At 37.0% G+C, this 26,367-nt stretch overlaps 2 protein-coding genes and 1 pseudogene across 3 annotated transcripts; 2 read left to right on the top strand and 1 right to left on the bottom strand.

Annotated features, from left to right (window-relative positions):
• The first annotated feature begins 2,602 nt into the window (after window positions 1-2,602).
• Window positions 2,603-11,131, top strand: LOC133715798 (dol-P-Man:Man(7)GlcNAc(2)-PP-Dol alpha-1,6-mannosyltransferase). 2 transcript variants are annotated; one of them, XM_062142452.1, is made up of 20 exons: window positions 2,603-2,761; window positions 2,965-3,006; window positions 3,113-3,158; window positions 3,337-3,423; window positions 3,860-3,915; window positions 4,005-4,122; window positions 4,844-4,902; window positions 5,880-5,951; window positions 6,788-6,851; window positions 6,960-7,063; window positions 7,540-7,611; window positions 8,090-8,176; window positions 8,264-8,331; window positions 8,706-8,774; window positions 8,848-8,930; window positions 9,508-9,607; window positions 9,832-9,897; window positions 10,378-10,471; window positions 10,553-10,643; window positions 10,931-11,131. In XM_062142452.1, exons 1-19 carry the CDS (start codon window positions 2,639-2,641, stop codon window positions 10,631-10,633), a joined length of 1,491 nt encoding a protein of 496 aa, XP_061998436.1. In that variant the 5' UTR covers window positions 2,603-2,638; the 3' UTR covers window positions 10,634-10,643; window positions 10,931-11,131. The 2 variants fall into 2 exon arrangements, with proteins under 2 accessions (XP_061998436.1, XP_061998435.1); XM_062142451.1 differs by having other exon boundaries at window positions 10,553-11,131.
• Window positions 11,132-14,078: 2,947 nt separating this feature from the next.
• On the top strand, window positions 14,079-15,251 carry LOC133717849 (uncharacterized). The gene has a single exon (XM_062144595.1). It carries the CDS (start codon window positions 14,159-14,161, stop codon window positions 14,750-14,752), a length of 594 nt encoding a protein of 197 aa, XP_062000579.1. The 5' UTR covers window positions 14,079-14,158; the 3' UTR covers window positions 14,753-15,251.
• An 8,253-nt stretch (window positions 15,252-23,504) lies between these two features.
• On the bottom strand, window positions 23,505-25,046 carry LOC133716526 (cytochrome P450 76T24-like; annotated as a pseudogene).
• Window positions 25,047-26,367: the final 1,321 nt, after the last annotated feature.

Raw genomic sequence — 26,367 nt, 5'->3', positions numbered from 1 at the left:
TAAAATACAAAAAAACAATTGAGAAAAAATAAATACGGAATGATTAGACGAAAACAGAAATTTCCAACAGTTAGCACGATCTCCTTGAAGAACCGCCTTAACCGTCACTATTAATAGAGACACTTGCAGAAACTCAGACAAATTGCAAAAGCTTTTACATGCAAAACGACACTGGAAAAGAAAAAACCAAGGTGTTTGTTCGAGTGGGAGAGAGAAGAGAGCAAACTTGAATGGAAGGAAAAAGGGAAGAAGGTATAAGAAAAGGACCATGGAAAGCAGAGGAGGATGAAGTGCTTCTCAACCATGTGAAGAAATGTGGCCCTAGAGACTGGAGCTCCATTCGATCCAAAGGCCTCTTGCAGCGTACCGGAAAGTCATGCCGTCTCCGTTAGGTGAAAGCATTTTCTTTAGTATGAGAACTTCCACACACACACACACACACACACATATATATATATATATATATATATATATATATATATATATATATATATATATATATATCTACAGTCAGTCTCCACTACGGACGTCCGTACCTTTTCTTAGGTACGAATTTCCAGTTTTTTTCCCACTTTCCGATCACACATTCACATCTTAACCGTATAGTTTTGAGGTCCTAATGTATAGATCATCTCTGCAAAATTTCAGCCAAAATGATGATCGTTAAGGTATTCAAAGCTGCAATTTACAACAATAACACGAACGGTTCCGGTTCGACAGATTCGGTTCGTTCATGTAAATTACAGTTTTGGATGCCTTAACGATCATCAATTTGGCTAAAAATTTGCAGAAGTGATCTATACATTAATTAGGACCTAAAAACTTAACGGTTAAGATGTGAATGTGTGATCGAAAAGTGGGAAAAAATTGGAAATCCGTTCCATAAGCTTAGGCCGTTCTTGAGCAAAGTATATATATATATATATATATATATCTATATATATGTATATATATATATATACAGATCCTATCCAGAGCGGAGCTCCGCTTTGAAATTAACGTGTGAAGTTCGAGTTTTGGGTCACTTTTCGGTCGCATATCCACATCTCGACCGTTCAGTTTTTAGGTACTAGTGTATAGATCATCTATGCAAATTTTCAGCGAAATTGATGATCGTTAAGGTATCTAACTCGCTTAAACCAATGGACGGACTGAATCTGTCAACCTGAACCGTACTAGCTTTAAGGCAATTATCAATGCCTTAACGATCATCAATTTGGCTGAAAATTTGCAGAGACGATCTATACACTGGTACCTAAAAACTGAACGGTCAAGATGTGGATATGCGACCGAAAAGTGACCCAAAACTCGAACTTCACACGTAAATTTTCAAAGCGGAGCTCCGCTCTGGATAGGATCTGTATATATATATATTTATAAACACACACACACACACATATATATAATAGTTTACTGACTTTTACGGGCAGGGCCTAGTAGGCTTTTGGCGGGCCGGGCCGGGTTTCAAACCCCTAAATCAAGCCCGACCTTTTACTCACCGGGTCAGGCCTACTGCGGGCTTTTTGACTGGCCGGGCCTGGCTTTTGGCCCTGCAAGCCGGTGGGCCTCCATCGGCCCACTTGATCAACAGACTTTTTGATGAGGCCTACACAGGACATTATACTCCAAAACCAATGTCTGGATCAATGAAAAAATCATTTCCAAATGGTGAACTCCAAAACCCATATTTAGATCAACAAACTCAATCATTTCCCAATGTTTGCCTTAATTGAAATTATTCCGCCATTAATTGCATAGGACTAGGGCTGTCACTCGGTCGGTTCGAATCGGTTATAAGTATTATCAACTTCAAAACTAAAGCTTTCGGTTTCAAAATTGAGCTACCAATGTCCAATTACCAACCAAAATTTTCGGTTTCTAATTACACCCACTAAATTCGGTATTTCAATTTTCGGTATTACCAATTTTTGAACAACTAATTCTTTATAATATAATTTGGAATGAACAATACTAGGTTTTTCACTTTACAGTCGTAATCTTTGTATTTCATCTGCTTATTATAGCTTTCTTTTGTACATATGACATCAAGTTTTAGCAATTTTCAATAAAACTAGGTTATTTAACCATCTTTGACCAGGTTACTTAAAATACATGTAATATTACTATATGTAGTAATATTCATATTATTATAAATTTTTTTATGTTTATTTATTAATATACATGTATGTGTATTGAAAATTATAGTATATAAATGTAATATTTAGATAATCGGTAGATTCGGTATTTACCGAAACCAAACCAACTTTTTCGGTAATTTTCGATTTCGGTTTTATTGGTCTCGGTTACCAAAAAGTCGATTTACCAAACCTAAAACTTAGGTTGATATTCAGTCGGTTTGGTAATTACCAAACCAAGTGGCAGCCCTACGATAATTTTAGACTGTTAGGAGCTAAAGTGTTAAATGACCTAAACTTAGGTGAATCCGATGTATTTATATCTGTTGTATCTATCTCAATTGCTTATGAATGCAATTCCTAGTTTCTTTCTTCTCAAAAAAAAAAAAAAAAAAAGCTAAGGACCAGATTGAATTTTTAACCCGGCCCAACTGATAAGCCCAATTTGCAACTTCATAGTCATATACTCTCTTCTCTCTCTCTCTGCGACTGTGTTGAAGGCAATGGCTTCCAAGTCTTCGAAATTTCTAGAGCGATTTGGTTACGATGTGGTACTGGGATCAATAGCTGCGTTTTACGTCTTCATGGCGCCCTACACTAAGGTTGAAGAAAGCTTCAACGTTCAGGTGAAAACTATTGCTTCCTCACCTCTTTTCAATTTTACTGTCTTTGCTCATCGAGAAAATGGGAAAATCCGAAATTTTTTACTGCCGGAGAGATTGAATTAGTGGCCGGAAAACGTTTTAGTATATGCATGATTTTCTGATTGAAGACTGGTTCTCAATTCTGTAGCTCTTTGCTTGCTAACTATGCCTTTTGTTTCGTTTAGGCAATGCATGATATTCTATATCATCGACAAAACTTGGACAATGTAAGTGTATTTATATGGTTTTCGAAGTTTTTTTTTTATTTTTTGGTGTGGAAAATGTTGGAGCTTTGGACTAATTGCTTGGTTTGAATGTTTGCTTCCGTAATAGTATGATCATTTGGAGTTCCCCGGAGTTGTTCCTCGCACGTTCATCGGTGAGTTTGGAATTTTGAAGTTGTTAATAATGCTAGGGTTGTGCTTCGGCCAAGTAGCGTAGCAGATTTGGAGAAATTTGTAGTTTTGTGGTGCAGTTTTGACTAGCGGTTTTGCTATTGGACTAGTTTTCCTCGGTATATTTTGAGTATTCACTCAGTACTATTTTTAAAATTCTAGGTGCTTTGCTTGTATCAAGTTTGGCATCGCCTGCTGTTCTAGCAATGAATTTGCTGCACATGCCAAAGATTTATGGTCTTCTTACAGGTTAGTTCTTTAGGTTTCTTGAAATCATACATTTTTTTTTTGGGTATTTTGCAAGACTAAATAAATGATGATTTCCACTTTATGATTGGCTCTTTGTAAACATTAGTGTTCATGTTCTGTTTCTGGGGTTAATTGAGAGAAATTACTTTTTTCATATGTGGCCACTCTTCTTGCTTGTTTGAATGATAATTTGGAAGGCCATCTAGTCTAGAGGAGTTAAATTGGCCACTCTTCTATGCTTTAAGTAGTTAGCTCTTTTATACTTCCGGTGTACTTGGATCAGAAATTAATAATTGCTTGTTAAAAGAAAAAAGGGTATATAAACTTCTGAATGCTTTTTGCTCCCTTTGAACATCTCTTATTGGTAAGATTTTATTTTGTTAAATAATATATGTGGTATATTGACATGGCTGAATTTTTAGTTGCTGTTTTGCAGTTCGTTTGACATTAGGTTGCATCATATTATCTACATTACGCTTCTTTCGTCTTCAGGTATGTCCTTGTTTGATCCTTGTCATTTGCATGTATTTTCAAGATTCTGCTAGGTAAGATAAGTAATACTGTTAATTTCAATTTAGCAGGTTAGAGAAAAATTTGGACGTCAAGTAGAAGCTTTCTTTGTAATACTGACTGCAGCTCAGTTCCACCTTCTGTTCTATTGTACCCGTCCACTTCCAAATATACTAGCTCTAGGTGCAGGTAGTTTACTTCTTCTTGTTCAGTTCATTTTCAGCACATTTCTGTTTTTGTGTAATTCTAAAGGAGTGTATGAATTCAGAACAGCATGTACAACTAATTCTTCAGATGAATTGTTTGACCTGTCATTCATTTTCTGCCTTCCCTACACTGATTAGTTTTAGTTTACCAGATAAAATTTAGTAAAGGTTAACAAATATAAATTATTTGTTTAATCATCATGTCATGTATGTGCCTTTCTTTCTGGTATTGTTATTTACTTCTTAGGGCAAAGTTGCATGAACTTAAAGTCTATAAGGGGGCATTTTAGAAATGTAATTAGCAGTTACACATCCAATCTGCTGAGATATGCAGCCAGTATGATTAGAGGTGTATCTGCACTCCAAATATGTATCTGTGAAGTGTGAACTTTTGGTAAGCTTGACTGTTGGACACCAGAAGGATGCATGACCAATACAGTTCAGATATGGTCAGTGTACAGGAAAGGTTATTCTGCTTTTTTTATTTTAATTTTTTTATGTGAGATAAAAAACGGGGTCTGTTCATAAATCTAAAGATTCAAGCATCATTATGAATTAAAAAAAGAAACATAACTAGTAAAAGCTGAGTTTAGAAGGAGTACTTGTCTTTTCTACTATGTTTGTATCGTTCACTGCCGATTTAAAATATCGATCGCTCTGGCAGCTTTTACTTTTTATTATTGTTATTATTATTTTTTTTGTAGTCAACTTGGCATATGGATATTGGTTAAAGGAGAAGTGTTATGCAGCTTTAAACTGTCTGGTATGTTGCTATATGCTAATATCAGATTCTACATCATATAAGAAGTCAAAATTGCTTTGTTCTTTTGTGTACCAAATTTGGATTTGGAGCAATTGTTTGCAATAGCCTCAGTTTGGCCATAATATTGTTAAGTTTTGCTAGTTGAGGATTATTTGGGGTTGGTGTAATACGAAGGAGACTAAGCATTCGCTATTAGCTGTTTTGGCTTGTTTGAATGGAAAGAAATAACAGAATCACTGATGAAAAGGTGGACGAAGTGGACTTTCTTAGTAATTTTGTTGCAGTTTCATGGACAGTATTGTCAAAAATATTGTTCACTATTCTTTAAAATAAAGTTTGTGTTCTTCTTACCAACCAAAAAAAAAATAAAATCAACACATTCTTTGAGGGGTAGTGCCTTCAGTTTAATCTATTTTGATTGGGTGAGAGTTATAAAAAGTGTGTGATTTATTTATTGTAATGTTGTGGTTTGTCGGTTGCGCACAGCCGAATATATATCCGTTTTTGTTGTAAGTTTGCTACTCATCTTTCTTCAGTTAATAAAAATTAATGTTTCACATCAGAAATATCATTTTGTCAGTTCTTATGATTTAGTTTCACCAAAATTTAGATTAACTAAAGAAACTATATTGTTAAAGTTAGATATATTTATTGTAATTCTGACTGGTGGATGAAAAGGTTTTATCATTTCTGCCAGCAGGCGTACCTTTTCTGTATCCTTTATATTGACAAGGACATTATCTGTTTTTACATGGAGAAAATGTACAACGATATTTTATTTTATCCACCTTGCTCTTCTTAAATTTGATTAGACTTGCTTCTGTTTACATATGAAATAAGCTTGCTGCTGTTCACATATGAAATAAGCTTGCTTCTGTTCTTCACACAGGAACTTATGTAGTTACCCTTGGATTTATAGCTTGCATTTTGTTTCATTTTGTATATTTCTCTTACAGTTCCTTATTTTCCCTGATTAGATCTTCGCTACAGTTATCCTAAGATGTGATATTTTGTTACTTCTCTGTCCTGTTGGCTTGGAGCTTTTGTTGGTACGCCTCTACTTTACTCCGGTGGTGGATAATCGTTTTTACATTTAGATAATTTGTTCTTCAGCAACCTGTCAATTTCATTTCTTATATGATTTCATTCATTATAGTTTCCAGCAGGTGTATTTACATGGTTTCTTGGTTATGTTGCATAACTAGAAGAAGACCTCCCCTGTTTAGAAAGTTAAGAAGATAGAATAATCCAAAACCTAAAATGATTCACAAGATATATCAATAGAGAATGCTGTAGGAAAAGGAACATCTGAGGTGTTGTGGTTCGGTTGACAGTATTAAACACAGATACATCGCAGACTCATTCCCTAATGGTTTTAATTATTATTAATTATTGATTGGGTGATCCAACCATGAAGCACTTTCATTGATCAGGCTTGGTAGCCGGTTGGACAAACAAATTTAACCCTGCCAAAACTCAAGAGTGAGTTAATAGGAGTAGAGCTCTAGGATTTGGTTGAGGGAAAAAAAATTGGTGGGGTGTGAGAAGCTACAGAATGAGAGAAAGTTGAAACCTTTGACTGGATGCTCGGTCTGAACTTATATCTGTGTGAGTGGTTGTAGTACTTAATTGAAAAAAGAGAAGTGAGGTACCCAAAAGCTGTTATGAACTGGTTATAGTCATTTCTGTGTTATGAACTTATGAAGCAATTAATTTCTCATCTACGGGCCTTGTGTAAGGTGTACCTGTAATCTGGAGATCACACAGTGTGTTCCTATGTTTATATGATTCATCGCTTATTACGATTGTAATGAGATAGTCTGATGATATTGTGCTTAACAGCATGAATTTAACCCCCTTTTTTTTCTTCTTCTTTCCTTTGCAGACTAGATCAATTTCATTATGGAAGGCATTGAAGTGCTGCACTTTGTGTGCTCTATTATGCATAGGTTCTTTATATGTTTCTATTATCACAAAAATTTCAATTTCTTTATCTCTATTTCCCCATAGTAACAATTTCTGAATCAATATATTTATTTGGATTCTTTGCAGTGCAGGTCTCACTGTATTTGTAGATTCAATAATGTGGAAAAGATTACTTTGGCCTGAATTTGAAGTTTTCTGGTTCAACTCTGTTCTGAATCGTAGTTCAGAGTGGGGCGTATCCTTTAAAAAATTGTTGATGTACAATCAATACGTATTGCGGCTTTTCTATCTAATCAAGAAATGGAGATTTCAAAATTCATTTGAGCATGCTTCAGTTTTTAGTCTATAGGTGCTTGCTTAATTGCATCTCAGTATATACGATATAATTTGAGCTCTGGACGAGTTTTTATACTGAAATTTTTCTTTAAAAGATAGCAGTGCATTTTCAAATAGAAGTTTACCTTTGTTTATTCATAGGCAAGAGAAGTTAGTGTTGTTCATAGCTTCTTTAGGGAGATCTATTTTTCACGGTGGGAGAGAAATGTGATTCTGCATTCTTTGTATATACTTACCTTGTATATATAAGAGAAGTTAGTGTTGTTCATAGCTTCTTTAGGGAGATCTATTTGTCACGGTGAGAGAGAAATGTGATTCTGCATTCTTTATATATACTTACCTTATATATATAGCGTTCCTAAATGTTCTATTCAGACACATCCATTTTACTGGTACTTCACTTCAGCACTTCCCCGCTCATTGCTTGCTGCATACCCTCTTTTCCTGGTGAGTCTGGCTCTTGAAGAAAGAGAGTACTATTATCTAAACGTTGTCTTTCACGATTTGTGATACGTCCTTGCTGCTTAGAATGTTTGCTAATTGTTTAATAGATATAGTAAATTGCTCAAAAGTACTTCTATGTCAAAATGCCTACTACTTTTGAAAACACTCATTTTTGATGAGGTTTAAAGATGCAGATGCTTCTCTCTTTCAGGAGAATTCCTTTCCAAGGGTGATATATGAAACTTTAGTGCAGAATTTTGACTTGGAACATTGCTTTTTTTTCTTTCTCTTAGTTGATTGAAATGCCTTTTCCAAAATTGATGCGGGAATGTAGAATAATTGGTCAGAGAAAAATCAATAGAGAGAGGCATATGGTTTTATATTTTCAATGTTTTCAACTTGTTCAGCTTATGATTTCTTCTATTCTCCTGCTCCCCATAAACCCCTTATTTTTCAAACCTGACACACAATCTTCCTGCAGCTAGGGATCTTACTTGACAGAAGAGTTTTGCCATTCGTTATTCCAGTCTTGTCATTTGTTTTACTATACTCTAAGCTTCCCCATAAGGTAAAATACTTATATTTGGGAAGTTCAATGGACTTAATTTTAGCTTTCAAGAATATTTATTGAATGGACTATAATTTCATGATGCAGGAGCTCCGCTTCATCATTAATTCAATTCCAATCTTCAATTTATCTGCCGCAATTGCAGCTACTAGAATGTATGTGGTCTTTAATCGAATTGGTTGTTATCTAAACTAATTGTCAAAATTTCATCACCAAATATGATCTCAAGTAAATTTGTTCCATTATTCCTCAATTACTGGTTCCAGAGGTTGTATGACTGATGTATTTCTGGTTATCTGTAGTCATATCACCTCAGCTTTCGTCCTGGAAATTATAGTAGTTCGAAAGAGAGAGATATTAGGATATAAACTCTATTAGCAAGATTGACAAGTTGCATGTATCCCAAAACAGTGTTTATTTTCTTGTTTTTTTAATTCCAAAACATTTTTTTTTTTTGGCTTGATAATTCTTGTTTTTGTTACAGGTTCAATTACTAATAGAAATGAATTATTGTCTTTCCTTGCTACAGCTATAACAATAGAAAAAAGACATTCTGGAACTTTCTTTATTTAATTATGCTCGGATTACTGTTGATCAGGTTAGATGTTCAACTATTTTTTTCATAGGGAACAATATTCTATCACCTCCTTTACTGATCTTATGCTTTGTAGTCTAGGGTGCACGGCCATAACTTTTATGGCGTCCAATGAGAATTATCCGAGTGGTCATGCTTTAAAACATTTGCATAAGATTGGTAAGCTCTCTCTCTCTCTCTCTCTCTCTCTCTCTCTCATATGAAGGAGAGGACAATAAATTGTTGCAGGAAATCATGTTTCATACTATAAAATATAGATTGGTCGAATTAGTTGAGCTGGGACTGTTTGATAGATATTGCTGGTTTGATCTGAAACCGTAGGTTACAGTTTGCCTTTTGTTTTACTTTTTGTATTTGTTGATATCATTTTATTTTAGTTAATGTTTTACTCACTAAGCACTTTCATACTTGCTTCCCCACTTGGAAGGCTTCCACAAGCTTGGTCCTTTCTTTGGGTTTAAGTTTGCTGAAAATGCCTTTTTCCAAGCTCTAACGCACACCTGAAGTTACTCAAAGTACAGGCTAGCTTATATATTCGGATAGCAACTATTTTTAGTTTTCACTTTTTCCTGATTTCTAGAGCTAATGGATCATGTTCTCTAAGTTATAACTATTTTGGTTCATATCTCTTTATTATTAGCACTTAATTTTGTTTCTTCTTGTCTTCTCCAAATTTCCCTTATAAATGTGGAATTATGCATTTTTGGCTAGAATTTGATGATGTGTAATTTAACAGGTCATCTTGGGAACAGAACAAATGAAATTTTGGTTCATATTGATACCTTTTCAGCCATGAATGGAATATCCCGCTTTTGTGAACATGATTTTCCGTGGAGGTATACCAGATTTTACTTGTTTTAATTTCAAGATTAAGGTGTAACTTCTGATACTGCTGTGTTTGCTATTTGAGAAACAAGAATTTTGGAATATAAAACTACTGATCAGATATCTATCTTGTTCATAATGCTGTATTTAATTATGTTTACCATGCTTAGTTCTTGGCTTTTGTACACATTTTGCAAAGTTTGTATATTAGTGAATTTCACTACGAACGTGGCAGGTATTCTAAAGAGGAAGAGATTCGGGTGGAAGAATTATGCCAGAGAGATTTCAACTACCTTATCAAGTGAGTTTTTCTCTCGTCTTTTAGAATCAAATATCAACAATGTGTATTTGGAGGAAAAACTCAACCCTTTGCTTTAACATATACTGCACATCAAGGATCCCCCCATAGGGTATCACTGCCATGTAATGCATGGCTTGCTCACCCACTACACCCGTACTTACGTTTGCCAAGAGAGAAACTTTGTTTATTAAAATGTGGGATCTGTTTTCTATGTTATTTTCAACTGAAAATCATTCCATTCTGTCTTTATTATCAATTACGTAAATGAGCTACGATAAGACACAGATGAAAAAGTTACTTTTGGCAAAGTGCTCTGTTCTTGTGATTATTATAATGCTTATGTCCTTTCAATGGATACATACAGACACAATTCAAATCCAAAAGCTTCTTCAATAGTACAATGGTGATGTTCAGGTTTACAAAATATGCTCTTTCACTTTTTCTGTTGATGTTTGAGTTCATTCTTTCCATATATAACAGTGAGCATCCTGCAATCAATGGATTCAAGTGTCTATCCAGTATAAATGGGTTCTCACGTGTTCGTCTTCAAATTGGCTTCCCACCAATTTTACTGGTAGGGAATCTGTTTTCTTTTGCGAAAGTGGTACATGTATTGAATTTAAATCAGATATTAAAAACTCCATACTTGTTCCAGGTTAAAGAGCCCAAAGTATATATTCATGGAAATATAAAACACAGTGATGTCCTCAACGGAATTTGGCCAGGCTGCTCCTGACTTTTATGAGGTGAGAAAGAAAAGTGTTCTGACAGATTTTCTTTTTCCTTTCTGTAAGATACTTTGACGACCATCAAGCAAACCAGATGACAACAATCCCCTTATTAGAATGAATGCATTTCTTAAAATGCTTCGGGTCTATGTTACAAATGCTCATTGATTTGACTTGCTAAATTCTGTTGCTGATAAGTAGTTTAGCCATTTACCTAGTGTAGAATATATTTTTATGTTCCTGATCTGGCAACGTTTAAATTTAACAATCTGTTGTTTTTTGGATACACCGCCTTTGAATCCCAGCATTGTGAGAGTTTTAGTTTTTGTACAAAGATGGAGAGGAAGGTTTAACCTCTAGCCATGAGCGCACTTTGGCCACAATGATATCGGCACTTACTCCCCTCTCTCTTTTATTTATTTTATTTTTTTATTTTTTTATTATTTTTTCTTTCTGACTCCATATTCATACAACTAGGAGCAAGTGCACCTATATTTTGTTTTCAATTGCCGATTTGCTAACTTTGTCAATCCACTGTTTACCTAATTGACAAGTGCCTTCATTTTGTCAATACAGCAATCAAAGGCGATTTTGTTGCCAATACACTATTTAAAGTTAAAATATGATAATATCAATAAATTTATGAATTAGGTTGTGTATTTATAGAATTTATTGTTGGTGTGAGAAATGAAGAAAAGTCAGTTTTGAAAAATTATTTTAATTTTGTTTTTAGCTTTCTGAATAGACTGAAAAGTAGTAAAAGAATAAAAAAAATTCAGTGAACATTTGTCTTTAACAAACCGTTGAAATTGAAACAAATACGAATAACTGGCTAAATTTGTTTTGAAAGATTGTGTTGTGGCTCCATGTGGTAGTAGGGATCATGAATTGGTTAGACTAATTCTTAACAAGCAAATTAATTATATCCGGTGGGTTTTACAAATTAGTCATGCAAATACCAATTGGTATATTGATATTTTCACACAAAATTGGCAATTGGCACCCATATCACTCCATGGGTGCATTTGCTCTAAGGAACTTCTTGACCATAGTCATCGTGACCATCAACAGGTAGGGTGTTGTCTGCAAGGAGGTGACGACTTGAGCCTACAATGTTTTGGTCAACATATGACCCGGGTTCTTCTTCGTAATCGTTCCCATGACCATCAATATGGAAGTTGTCATCTGCAAGGAGGTGACGACTTGAGCCTACAATGTTTTGGTTAGCATAAGGTTCGTCGTCGTCATCGTCCCCATGACCATCAATATGTAAGTTGTCCTCTGCAAGGAGGTGACGACTTGAGCCTACAATGTTTTGGTTAACATAAGGTTCTTCGTCGTCATCGTCCCCATGACCATCAATATGTAGGTTGTCCTCTGTAAGGAGGCGACGACCTGGGCCTGCAATAGAAAACTTCTTACTCACCCCAACATCAACGGTCAGGGCTACCACCGTTGCTACCAATAGTAATGAAGAGACGCCTACGACGGCCAAACTCCGTTTCGACGCCAGCATTTTCAACAACGCTGTTCTTGAGCAATGTTTCTATTTATGAGGCAGAAGGGCAGCTCAAATTCTGAAGTTTAGGTGACTTCTTCCTCTTGGAGAGGGAGGTTTGATGCTCCCTGAGGCTTGAGCTGCTGGGAACCGTCATAAGGGAATTACATATTTATACGACCGAAAAAAGACAATGTCAATTGCCAAGCTGGTTATGACACAAAAGATGAGGCTTGGAGGGGAAGGGCAGTTTTTTTTTTGCCAAAGTGGATTGACCCCAAAAATAAAAAAGGGCCAGGTTTTTTAAGCTATTGGGGGAAAACGTTGATGTTAGTTGTTCTAAAAAGAGAAAATGAGAGTGAAAAACACAAGGAATAAGGTAAAATCCGTACTTTTTAATTAAGGTAATCTACTAATTTAGAATGAAAAATAGCTATTAAGTCTAAAATAAGGAGGGGTGAATCCTCAATTTGCACTTGCAATGCACTAAATAGACAAACATATCTTAAAGGAAAATAATTGTTGGCCTCAAATGAGGCTGAAAATTTATGGTCTCAATCTGAAGTGGCATGTCATGTCAAGCAGGCGTATCACCCATTTGTCATATCCTGCATATGTGATTCTTGAAAAAAAAAAAATCTTATCTATCTAAAATCTGATAGCTTTTAAACTATTTCGTGTTTCTTTTTTCTTCTTCTTTTTTCCATTACACATGTTTAGATTAAAAAATAATTTTTTTTTTATTCAATCAGGAAAAAAAAAAAATATTTCTCCATTGTTTTTACAGTTGATGAAAACAAGAAAGACAAAAAATTCTACTCATTATTGGATTACAATTTGTCATATTAGTGTCTGAATTGTGATATTTGATGTGGTTAGTAACTAGGCTGCATGGGCAGTAAAAGGACTCCTTCATTAGACTATGTTTCGAGTGTGGAGTTTGTCTCAATCGAAAAAAAAGAAGTGTGAAGTTTGTCTTATTACAATGTTGCACATAATGATGAATCAATACCATACACTAGCTAGGATGCATCTCTCCCCATGCGTGAGATGGAAGTTTATGTGAGAGAATTAGAGGAGAAAATAGAGCGCAAGAAAGTTAAGTTCTTCCACTAGAAAATTCAAGGGACAAGTAGTTTTACACCTTGCTCCCAATTTTGTTTTCATACCCATCTGCATTTTTGGCCCCAGATGGAATTGGCCAGAAACCACCACAAGAAGGCTGTCAATTGTCATGGAGCTCCTCATTACATCATAAAATTCATAAGAATACAATCGCCTCTCAAACTATATTTTTCCAAATTGGAATTGGTGAGAAGCTTGACTTGAAGTCTTTGCCACAACGTACCCTCAAATGCTCCCATATGGTAGTTCTATTGTCCGACGTAGGATACGGGCAAAGAATGTGGCTTTTCACTCAGGTCAAAAGTCATCTAAATGCTTCTTGTGTTTGAGCCAAACTCTTGGTAGGTAAATTATAGTTTTTAACTTTTAATTTTATTATTGGTGGAAATATCAAATGAACTCTTGAAACGTAAACAGTTCATTTCGCTCTAAATTCAGTGATCATTTATTAAAAAAAAAAGTGCAATGACAACCTTTACCCTACTTTAAAACATGTGATATTTTAGATTTTTCAATTGTTAGATCTATTTTTTACAAGATACAACGGTTGCAAAATTCAAACCATTGTATGCTTTGAAGTATGGTACAATTTTCAAATAAGAGAGACTTTTTTGTACAATTTGCAAATTAGTACAATTTGCAAAATACTGACTCTTTTTTGTTTCTTAGGGGGCACTTTCCTAGTCGAAATTACCTGAAAAGAAATGCCAAGATGTAAGCCGTCGCATTGCTCTAAAAGTCACAAAGTTATACATGGTACTGATCTTCTCTACTTCCTCGAAGCACATCTCCATTGTTGTTATATGATCCGACAATTTCAACACAGTACTACAAATATATGGCTTGAGCTGAAAACATAAACAAAATTCTTCTCAGCCTTCATAGCTTCCAATTCAAGACACCAATATATATGGCTAGCCATGGCACCGTGCAAAGACCATCCACCACCTCAACATCCCCAACTCTCCCAACAGCTCATCCCCACGAACCGAAAGACTCAACACCAAGATTGAAACTCGAATTCAGCCTCTGTTTTCCATTCAACATCCCCAAGACTCCAGAAGCAGCCGCCGCCCGAATCATCAGAAACTTGAGTTACTACAGATTGTACTACACACTTTTCATATGGATCATACTCTTCACAACCCTCTTGCCGGAGCGCAAGCTCTCCTTGATCTTCTTGATATCAATGACTTCTTTGACCTGCTCGTTACTTGCAGTGATGAGGTCAGTCGTACCTGCTGATTCTGTTGTCCTGCAATACAAGATTATTGATAGGAGACTGCTTCTGGCTTTGCTGGTAATTGCGACCATGGTTGAGCTCATAGGCACACGTGCGGCCATGCATCTGTATGTGACTTTGGCTTGTGCGACTCCAGTGATTTTGGTGCATGCATTTTTCAGGGTTAGAGATGATCTTTGTGTTGAAGAGGAGGCTTCTGCTGCTGGTGAATTGGTTCCACTCACAAAAAACACTGAACCCAAGTTATCAGATTCCGTGTGATTTTCGGTTTTTCGGTTAAGATCCAATTTCCCTGAAAAGTGAGCGATGGACATTTTCTTGTTTTGGTTGCATTGAGAATTGAAGTTAATTTTGTTGGAATAGCTGGGGCTTAGCTGTTATTCTGTGAGGGTTTGTTTTTGTTATTGCAGATAATAAATCATATTCATGAGGGCAGTACGTTACTCTACTTATGAGGGCAGTTACTATACTTATGAGGACGTTACTCTACTTATGAGGGCAGTTAGGTTTGAATACATTAAACCTTACTTATGAGGGCAGTACGTTTGTTTCTATCTATTTCTTTGTAAGGCTATATAAGCCAACATTCAGCATTTGAATAAACAAGTGAATTCTCCCAGATATTGCATATTGTGTGTACTAGGTTTATACAACAAGTGGTATCAGAGCCCCTCACAGGGCCTGATCAAGAGTCTGAGAGTTTGAGAGCTAAGAAACCGCAGTTTTCTTAGAAGGATAAGGGGTTGAGTGTGAGAGAAACACAGAGAGTTAAAGTGTGAGAAAAACACTCAGAGTTAGAGGGTGAGTTTGAGATGGCGATAGAGAACAATTATGTTCAGCCTGCCATACCTAGATTCGATGGTCATTATGACCATTGGTCTATGCTTATGGAAAACTTCTTGCGGTCAAAGGAGTATTGGGGCTTGGTAGAGAATGGGATTCCGGTAGTAGCAGATGGAGTTGAACCCACGGAGGTACAGCGCAAGGCCATTGAAGACGCAAGATTGAAAGACCTAAAGGTGAAAAATTACCTTTTCCAAGCCATTGACAGAACAATTATGGAAACGATTCTCATCAAAGAGACAGCCAAGAACATTTGGGACTCAATGAGGCAGAAGTACCAAGGTTCTACAAAAGTGAAGAGAGCTCAGCTGCAGGCACTTCGAAGAGAGTTTGAGGTGCTCCAAATGAAAGATGGAGAGACGGTCGATGAATACTTTGCTCGGACTTTAACCATTGTCAACAAGATGAATGCTCATGGTGAAAGAATGGAGCAGCTTGTGATCGTGGAAAAAATTCTAAGGTCGATGCCTGTCAAATTTAATTACGTGGTGTGCTCCATAGAAGAATCCAACAATCTCACCACAATGTCTATTGATGAACTACAAAGCAGTCTGCTTGTTCATGAGCAAAGAATGCGTATCCATACCGGAGAGGAGCAGGCTTTGAAGGTGTCATATGAAGACAGAGTTGGAGCAAGAGGACGAGGAAGAGGAGGCTTTAGAGGCAGAGCTAGAGGTAGAGGAAGGGGCAGGCAACAGTCCAACAAGGCACTAGTGGAGTGCTATAAATGCCACAAATTAGGGCATTTCCAATACGAATGCCCTGATTGGGAGAAAGGTGCACATTATGTAGAGTTCGATGAGGGTGAAGAGATGCTGTTGATGGCACATGTTGAGCTTAACAATGCCACAAGGGAGGAAGTTTGGTTTATGGACTCAGGGTGTAGCAATCACATGAGTGGTGACAAGCGGTGGTTCACAAGTATTGATGAGCAGTTTCGACAATATGTGAAGCTTGGTAACAACTCCAAGATGGTAGTGATGGGGAAGGGAAATGTTAGACTACACATCAATGGAATCACACATGTGATCACTGATGTTTATTATATACCAGAGCTGAAGAACAATTTGCTTAGCATCGGTCAGCTACAAGAAAAGGGGGTTGCAATCTTGTTTCAAGATGGGAAGTGCCGTGTTTATCATCCGAAGAAAGGTTTGATTATGGAAACCAATATGACCGCCAATAGAATGTTTGTGCTCCTTGCAGTCATGATGTCTGAGACATTAAACTGCTTCAAAACTGCTTCTGAAGATAGTACTCAATTATGGCATTGTCGTTACGGTCACCTTGGCTATAAGGGATTAAGAACTCTGCAATATAAGAAGCTTGTGAAGGGTTTGCCGGAAATAAAGACACCATCCAAGTTGTGCACACACTGTATGATAGGCAAGCAGCACAGGGAGTCCATACCAAAGAAAAGCTTGTGGAGGGCCTCACACAAACTTCAGCTAGTGCACTCGGATATTTGTGGACCGATCACACCTCTGTCAAGCAGCGGAAAAAGGTACTTGATCACTTTTATAGATGATTATAGTCGGAAAATTTGGGTGTCTTTCTTATCTGAAAAGTCTCAAGCTTTTGCTTCATTCAAGAACTTCAAGAGTTTAGTTGAGAAAGAATCAGGGGCTTCAATTAAATGTCTTCGAACAGATAGGGGAGGAGAATTTACTTCTCAGGAGTTTAATGCTTTCTGTAGTTCACATGGTATAAGCAGGCAATTGACAACTACCTTCACCCCTCAACAAAACGGGGTGGCTGAGAGAAAGAATCGAACCATTATGAATATGGTTCGAAGCATGTTGTCAGAGAAACAAGTTCCAAAGTTTTTTTGGCCTGAAGCAGTCAACTGGACTGTATACATTCTCAATCGAAGCCCCACCTTGGTAGTGAAGGAATTGACTCCAGAAGAAGCTTGGAGTGGCATCAAACCATCGGTTCACCACTTCAGGGTCTTTGGTTGCATTGCACACGTCCATGTTCCAGAAGCTAGAAGGAAGAAATTGGATGATAAAAGCTTCAAGTGTGTGATGTTGGGGATTAGTGAAGAAAGCAAAGCCTACAGGCTCTATGATCTTACCTCTAAGCGCATTGTGATTAGCAAAGATGTCATTTTTGAAGAGGATGCAAGACTATGTAAGTGGAGAAGGGTTGTCAGAAGAAGAAGAATTGCACAATCTTGTGATGTTCACCTCTGCGTCCGATCCAACTACGTTTGAAGAGGCGCACAAAAGTGAAAAATGGCAGGCCGCAATGGTTCAAGAAATAGAGGCAATCGAGAGAAATGGTACTTGGGAATTGACCGAGTTGCCAAAAGGAGCAAAAAGTATCGGAGTCAAATGGATATTCAAAACAAAGCTGAATGAAAGTGGAGAAGTTGATAAATGCAAAGCACGGCTTGTTGCTAAAGGGTATGCTCAACAGTATGGGATCGATTATACTGAGGTGTTTGCACCTGTGGCTAGGTGGGACACCATACGCATGATAATTGCTCTTGCTGCTAAAAAGAGATGGTGTGTGTATCAACTAGACGTAAAGAGTGCATTTCTGCATGGTGAGTTAAATGAAACAGTTTTCGTTGATCAGCCATAAGGGTTTGTGAAGAAGGGTGATGAGTTGAAAGTGTATAAATTGAAGAAAGCCTTGTACGGCCTCAAACAGGCTCCACGTGCATGGTACAGTCGTATCGAAGCCTACTTCATCAGGGAAGGATTTGAACGGTGCCCACATGAGCATACCTTGTTCGTGAAGTTAGGAGAAAAAGGTACCATTCTCATTGTTAGTATTTACGTTGATGACCTTATATTTACTGGCAATGATGAATACATGTTTGAGGAGTTTAAGAAGTCTATGAAACAAGAGTTTGACATGACGGATCTTGGTAAGATGCGTTATTTCCTTGGAGTTGAGGTTATTCAGAATGAGGATGGGATTTACATTTGCCAAAAGAAATATGCAAAGGAGGTGTTGGAGAGATTCGGAATGGAGAAGAGCAACTCATCTAGGAACCCTATTGTCCCTGGATTCAAGTTGATGAAAGATGAAAATGGTGTGAAGGTGGACGCCACTATGTATAAGCAGGTTGTTGGCTGTTTGATGTACTTGGCAGCTACTAGGCCAGATCTCATGTATGTGATAAGTCTAATCAGCAGGTTTATGGGAAGTCCGACTGAGCTACACATGCAAACAGTTAAAAGAGTCCTCAGGTATCTCAAAGGCATTGTTGATTTGGGGATTCTGTACAAACGAAATGGGAACGAGAAGCTTGAGGCATACACGGATAGTGACTACGCAGGTGATCTAGATGACCGGAGGAGCACATCCGGATACGTGTTTATGCTTAGCACCGGTGCAGTTTCATGGTCTTCTAAAAAGCAACCTGTAGTCACCTTATCTACCACCGAAGCTGAGTTTATAGCTGCAGCTTCCTGTGCTTGTCAAGGAATTTGGATGCGCAGAGTTCTTGAAAAGCTTGGCCATGCTCAGAATGGAAGTACAACCGTGTATTGCGATAACAACTCCACTATAAAACTTTCGAAGAACCCGGTGCTGCATGGAAGAAGCAAACATATTGACGTACGTTTCCATTTCCTTCGTGATCTTACCAAAGATGGAACAGTAGAGCTGGTCCATTGCAACTCACAGAATCAGATAGCAGACATCATGACGAAGCCACTGAAGCTTGAAGTGTTTGAGAAGCTTCGTGAGCTGCTTGGGATGTGCACGGTACCAGGTATAAACTGATTGCACAAGTGCAAACAGTTTAAGGGAGGATATGTTGGAATAGCTGGGGCTTAGCTGTTATTCTGTGAGGGTTTGTTTTTGTTATTGCAGATAATAAATCATATTCATGAGGGCAGTACGTTACTCTACTTATGAGGGCAGTTACTATACTTATGAGGACGTTACTCTACTTATGAGGGCAGTTAGGTTTGAATACATTAAACCTTACTTATGAGGGCAGTACGTTTGTTTCTATCTATTTCTTTGTAAGGCTATATAAGCCAACATTCAGCATTTGAATAAACAAGTGAATTCTCCCAGATATTGCATATTGTGTGTACTAGGTTTATACAACAAATTTTAATTACAAGTTAAATGAAAATATGAGTATAAACCTTGGTTGAGTTAGAATGTCAAGAACTTTGATCTACTGGATCCTTTGTTTGTATGTTTTTTCTTTTCTAGTGCTCACAATGGTACATAGAAATAGACCCACTTATTAGACATGTCATGTACGGAGACATAGCGAAGATCCTCCTTTGGTACTACTCTAGAGGTGCTAGAGTCACAATCGTGCACTCAAACTGCATAGCTTCCTAATAAAGGAAATTATTGTAAATAGACTAAACTGAAAACATAGGATAGGCCTAAAGGTAAAAAACCCCAGCCCAACTTTTGGGCCCAACAGGTAGCCTAAGGGAGGGTTCCACCCAATGTTCCCTTAGCCCGGCTTTGGCCCAGGCCCAGTCTTCATCTGCATCCTCACCACCGCACATCACAGCTCTGGTAGAGCTCCACCCCGACCTGTGCCGCCGCGATCCACATCGCCTCAATACCAGTAGTCACAGAATAGTACCACAACAACCAGCGTCGATGCCGACGCCGATCCAAGCCACCATTGACGAGGTCCTCCTGTTCTGTTCAGCACGACAATGCGCCTCAGAGATGTCCACCAAGACTAGATGAAGAAAAGACGACCTGCAAAACCTTAAGGAGAACCCCAACCAAGAGCTTCCTCGGCCATAGCTTCAGTACTCGCCCGGCAGCAGCTTGGAAATGTCAGAGAGGCCGGGGCCAACCCAAACATCAAGCTACAGCCGGACGAGAGTAATTTCCAGTCGGAAAGAAACCGCCGTCGGCTTTAGGGTTTCTCGAAGAGAGAGAAGTTTGAGAGTTTGAATTTGTGACTTTCTTTTATGTTTGATTGATCTAGTATCAAAACGATAAATAGTATTTAGTAACAAGTCGGTGACTTACAATTTTATCTTGTTAGAAAACAGAAACAATTGGCAACACTATGCCAGTAACAAATCCACTAAAGTAATCAGTACATGAAGAATTTATATACACTCACTCTTCCAATTGTTTCTTTTATGTTATATAATATGCGTAATACGACTTCATTCCCATGGTATGTAATTACCCATGGTATGTGCCCTAAACTCTCAGAAAACAAAAACAATTGGCAACACTATGCCAGTAACAAATCCACTAAAGTAATCAGTACATGAAGAATTTATATACGTACACTCACTCTTCCCAGACCCAATCTAGGAGGCATCTATGTCCTCACTTTGCTTCTGATTTTGAATGACGGACATAACTCATCTTCTTCAATCTTCAGATGACACAACTCTTCACATAGTTGTCAATCATCTCAAAACACAAAGGCATATGTAACACACATGAAGGCATACACTCACCAGCCAATAAGCTCCAATAGTAAGCGATTGAAACTTTAACAATCCTTCAAGAGCTAAGCAAGGAAGAGCTCATGAAAGATTCTTAGAAGAAATTATGGCTCATGGTTTATGCAAATAATAAGGGCAGAAAGCTCTGTAAAAGTGGTAACAACAGTATTATGATGGGTTCGCCCTTAACCCTAAAACTACCCAAACACTGTGTATTTATTGAACAAGAAAGATTCCATCTAAGGTGGATAAGAATGAATGACAATAGAAAGGCCTATAGAAACACTCTAAGATAATATAAGTCATTAGCTCAACATGCTTAAAACAATGCGAGTTTAGCACGATAGGATTGAAAGGTATGCTTAATCCTGAATTAGGAGAGAACAATAGGATCACCTAATGGCAATGTGTTGAGGTGAATACACATGAAGCTTTGAAGTTGTCCAGACTTATGAAGTCCCAAGAGTTGTATAGTAATTCTAGTACATTATAATGACTCTAGCTTGGTTGTTGAGCTAGGAAATTAATGTCATTCCTACTTTATTTTGCACTAACAAACTAAGCCCACTCGTCCTTGATGTCAATAAAATTTGAAACTCTTTAACTTCCACGATGTTAATTCGGGTTTATTATTTATTATCTTACTTTTTTTCACAATTATAATTCCTTGGGTCTTCATCATTGTTTGGATCATTTGGGAGAAAATGAACATGAATGAATGCTTTCGGATTATGTTGAAAATGACATAATTGAATTTTATATTTGAAAATTTTAATTGTCGTGATTTGAACACTCACAAGATTACTTTCGGTGGATTTGACATAGTTCGATGGGTGTTCAAATCACGATTATTTTATTTCTTAAACATAAAATTCCACTATTTCACTTTCAACATAACCCATAAACAATAATTCATACCCATAAAATGATGAAGAATGACCATCAACCCACAAAACTCATGTTTTTATTTGGTTTTTATACATAAATTCTAAATGTCAATTTTATCCTTACATTTAACTGAAAAATTAATAGAAGTACCAAAGTGTCAAACGAAGCCTAAGTTCAGGTATCAAATTGTCCTCTTTTGAAGAGTAGGTACCAAATTTCCCAATTGGTTATACCTCAGGTACCATAGAAGGAATTTACCTTTTCTTTTTTTTTTTCCAAGAGGTAAACTATAAAATGACTAGTACTGCCAAACATAGTCTAAGCATTTGAGTGACATCTAAAATATCTTCGATAATGTGTATTTAAGTGAATGATGTCACAAATGGTTACCTATTATAATTGGACAAAAGCAAGGACAGCGGTAGGTCTACATGTGTATGGAAAATCATTAACAAAACATATGATTCCATTTCTAGCTGGTGATTCAAATAATTGTATGTCCTGTTTTTGGTATGTGCTCGCGCGTACATTAGAAACCTCTGGCTTTTGTTGATGGTCATCAAAATTTACCGTTAGTTGTAATTAATGACCTGATCAAATAGCTATATTTGAAACACCAACAATATAGTGTTCTCAAAAGGCTCTATATTAATGAGACATATCAAAAACCTATCTACTGCTCTTGATCGGATAGTCCCAGCATAGACACCCAAACAAATTAATAGCAATGTCTATAACAATAGAATTCAATAGAATTACTATTTGAACTATGGTTCCGGTGGTGGCGAGACTCGGAATCTTGAAGACTTCGATCGATCAGCAGAAAAAATCATGATGCAGACTCTACCAACAAGAAGGGAATTCGAAGAACTTAAAAGTGCAATTAATGGAACTCACTAACTTTGGCCATGGGACTTCTTGATATGAACTGACCTTATCCAGGAATTAAGTAATACAATACCAACGTACGAAATTAACTAATTAAGTCTCTCTTTTATACACTTTACTTTTCTTTTTTTTTTTTAATCAAACAAACAAAAGATTTACAAACAAAGACCCAAACAAACAACTTTGGGCTACGAGTACAAAATTAAAAGAAAAAAATTAGGCTTTTTAACAACAGCCCATCAAGGGAGGAAACCCTCAAAGAGAGGAAAAACGAAGCTGAGATCTAATGATTAGAAAGATTTGGTTGATGAGAGAATGGAAGGCAAAAAGAAAGGAAATCATACCTGCCACTGCCAGAGAGGAGATCGACCACGAACGCCGGTCGGGTAGGGAAGAACGGGCGGAGGGATGAGAGGAAAAAAAGAAGTGATTAACTTCTTTCTCCTCAGCTACATCTTCAATCTTTGAACAGATTAACTTTAAAATTTGCAGAAGAACTGAGAAAGAACAAAACGAAGGAAGCAATATTATTCACATTATACCCTTACTACTTGACCTGGCTCCTCTTGTTAATCTACATACATCTTCCTTAAGAGTGGCTTATGTTCATTGTTGATCACTGCTATGTCTCGAGCTGGTAGGGACAAATTAAATCTAGTGTGGTCATATTGTGGAAGATTGTCAAATGTTTGGCTCATACACTTGCACATTTAGCTAGCTAGTACTACGTACTTGCTTTGGAAGGCAAAATTTTGATAGAAGATTGTTATTTAAATTCTACTTTAACAAGATAATTAATTGGTTTTCTTTGTTACTAGGGGTTCTTGAATCTTTCTCTTTTCATGTCTCGCTTCAAAATAATAATAATAATATATATATATATATATATATATATGAGTGTGAAGATTGTCTGAGTTACAATTAATAGATCATAATCTTTCTTCATAAAAGAGAAAAAGAAAAAGAAAGCGTGCGCGCACACATACAAAGAGAAAATTAAAAAAAGAGATCAAGTACAAGGAGACAAGAAAAAAGTTCCAAATCCCAAGAGAAAATACAAAACCAAGCCATATATATAGATAATCCTCCTCCTATGACTTCTTGGGCACAGCTCTCCTGAGCCATTTGTAAGGTGAGGCCAAACTTATCTTCCATGTTCATAGTCTCGGGTACAACTCCATCTTCAAGCTTCCAATCAAAGCAGTTAATTAGTGAACCCAACATCAAGTGCAACATTCTTACTGCCAATGGAAGTTCGGGGCATATTCTCATTCCACCACCAAACAGAATAAGCTCAAAGTTTTTCCCCGTAACATCAATTTGGTTGTCAAATCCCAGGAACCTCTCAGGCATAAACAAGTTTGGGTTTTCCCAAGTGATGGGGTCTCTGCCTATGGCCCAAACATTGATTAAAACTTGAGCACCCTTTGGGATTACATACCCGCCAATTTCTATGTTTGTTTTTGCTTTCCGAGGAAGTAGCAATGGAACTGTTGGGTGTAACCGAAATGTTTCTTTTATTATTGCTTGTAAGTAAGGGAGCCGTGCAATGTCTGATTCCTCAACTAGTTTTCCGTTTCAAATCACTTGACCGAGTTCTGCTTGAGCTTTTGAAAGTATTTCTGGGTTGCGTAGCAGCTCAGCCATTGCCCATTCCATTGTGGCGGAACTTGTGTCTGTGCCAGCAACAAATAGATCCTATATATTTCATGATTACTAATGTTTTGTTAGATAAAATCAATGGAATGAATTATGATGAACAAGACAGAAACAACCCCAATTATTGTAATAATAATAAACTTAAAGTGTATGCTTCAATAACAACTAAATTGTAATCCAATTGTTTTCTCTAGATAATTTGTCTTTTATCATTTATTCAAATCTACCGATATTTTGAACTCTGTATAATTGTATAAGTGCCACACACACACACTCTATTATTAAGAGAAGAGGCTTTGTTAGCCAAAGTGGATGTGAAAAGACAATAAAACCCTTAGATCTTATATTAATTTTAAATAATTTTTAATAATTGATGGTAGTATGGTAAATAGCAAAATTAAAAATCATATAAAAATAAAATAAATAATTTTCATATAGTTAAATACTCATGTCTACAATAACCACCCACAATTCAGATAACTTCCCACTTTATTTTTTCTCAATTAACTTCAATATAATAATTATAACAGTTTTACACATGCAGAGCGTGAGCAAAAAACTAGTATATATATTAACTAATCCCTACGGTTAAATTTTTAAAGATCCTTGCTTACACAGCTCAACCATTTGCACAACAGTCCTGTTCCAGATGCTGCCCCTCAAATCAGACTCATTACAAAGCATATTGAAGAGTTATGGCTTTTGGAAGAGAAGTTTTGGCATCAGCGATCCCGGATCTCTTGGTTAAAACTTGGAGATAATAATACCAGGTTCTTTCATCAATCTGCCACTAAGCGTCGACAACGAAATCACATTCTTCGTCTTCGAAATGCCAATGGCTTGTGGATGGACTCAGATATATCCATTGCTGATGCTTTTCTATCCTACTATAAACAACTTTTCACCACAGCAGGACCACGAAATTTATCTGATATTCTTCTCCTTGTTGACCCAGTGGTTACTGCTTCAATGAATCAATCTTTGTTAGCTGCTGTTAGTTTGGAAGAGGTTAAACAAGCTATCTTTGGTTTAGGATCCCTCAAGGCACCTGGCCCAGACGGTTTTCCCGGTCTTTTTTATCAGACTTATTGGACTATTGTTAATAAGGTCATCCATCAAGCTACTGCTTCCTTTTTCCAAACTGGCAACCTTTTATCAGAGCTTAATAAGACTCATTTGGTACTACTTCCGAAGGTCCCTCATCCTGAGCATGCTTTCCAATTTCGGCCAATTGGACTATGTAACTTTTCCTATAAAATCTTGTCAAAAGTTATGGCTAATCGCTTGAAGCCCTTCATGCCTGAGTTAATTTCTGAAAACCAAGCAGCTTTTGTGGTTGGCAGGCAAATTCAGGATAATGTGGTGGTAGCTCATGAAATGTTCCATCATCTCAAGCTCCTACGCCATATGGGATTGGGAGCTTTTGGATTGAAACTTGATATTTCTAAAGCCTATGATTCTGTTGAGTGGGACTTTCTTCATGCTGTGCTTCTCAAGATGGGTTTCCATGTTCATTGGGTTATGCTTATTATGAACTGTGTCAGATCAGTGACACTTTCAATTTTGGTTAATGGTAAACCTTCTGCCTTCTTTGCTCCTACTCGTGGTTTACGACAAGGAGATCCCTTATCTCCGTACCTCTTTCTTTTTGTCAGTGATGTTTTATCAACAATGGTCTCCAAAGCTTGTGCTGTTCATTGGCTTACTCCTCTGCAAATCACACCCTCTGCACCCAAGATTAGCCATCTCTTATTTGCGGATGATTCGTTGTTCTTCTTTGATGCTACACAAGTTAATGCTTCTCATCTGCTGTGTCTGCTTCAGTCTTATGGTACTGCATCAGGTCAACAAATCAATTACTCCAAGTCCACATTGTTTTTCAGCCCCAACACGGATGTCAATTTGATTACTCATATTTCTGGTATTATTGGAGTTTCTTCTGTCTCTAATCCAGGCAAATACTTGGGTCTCCCCACTGTTTGGGGTAGATCCAAAGTCTCTGCTTTAGCTTATGTCAAAGACTCTATTAATCGTAAGCTTCAGGGTTGGAACTATAGCTCCTTAACACAAGCTGGAAAGGAGATTTTGATTAAGTCAATAGCTATGGCAATTCCAGCTTATCCCATGATGTGTTTTCGGTTTCCCAAAACACTTTGCCATCAGATTGATTCTCTTATTGCACGATTT

Source organism: Rosa rugosa, chromosome 6 (assembly GCF_958449725.1).
Source record: "Rosa rugosa chromosome 6, drRosRugo1.1, whole genome shotgun sequence".
Classification (NCBI taxonomy): Eukaryota; Viridiplantae; Streptophyta; class Magnoliopsida; order Rosales; family Rosaceae; genus Rosa; species Rosa rugosa.
The sequence above is the reverse complement of the archived record's forward strand: the minus strand, read 5'-3'. Positions and strand labels throughout refer to the sequence as shown.

Excerpts from the sequence above, each read along its gene's own strand:
- LOC133715798 (XM_062142452.1), top strand. The coding sequence starts at position 2,639 with ATGGCTTCCAAGTCTTCGAAATTTCTAGAGCGATTTGGTTACGATGTG. Across the intron at positions 3,159-3,336 it reads TGTTCCTCGCACGTTCATCG|GTGCTTTGCTTGTATCAAGT; the intron begins GTGAGTTTGGAA and ends TTAAAATTCTAG. Across the intron at positions 3,916-4,004 it reads TACGCTTCTTTCGTCTTCAG|GTTAGAGAAAAATTTGGACG; the intron begins GTATGTCCTTGT and ends TCAATTTAGCAG.
- LOC133717849 (XM_062144595.1), top strand. The coding sequence starts at position 14,159 with ATGGCTAGCCATGGCACCGTGCAAAGACCATCCACCACCTCAACATCC.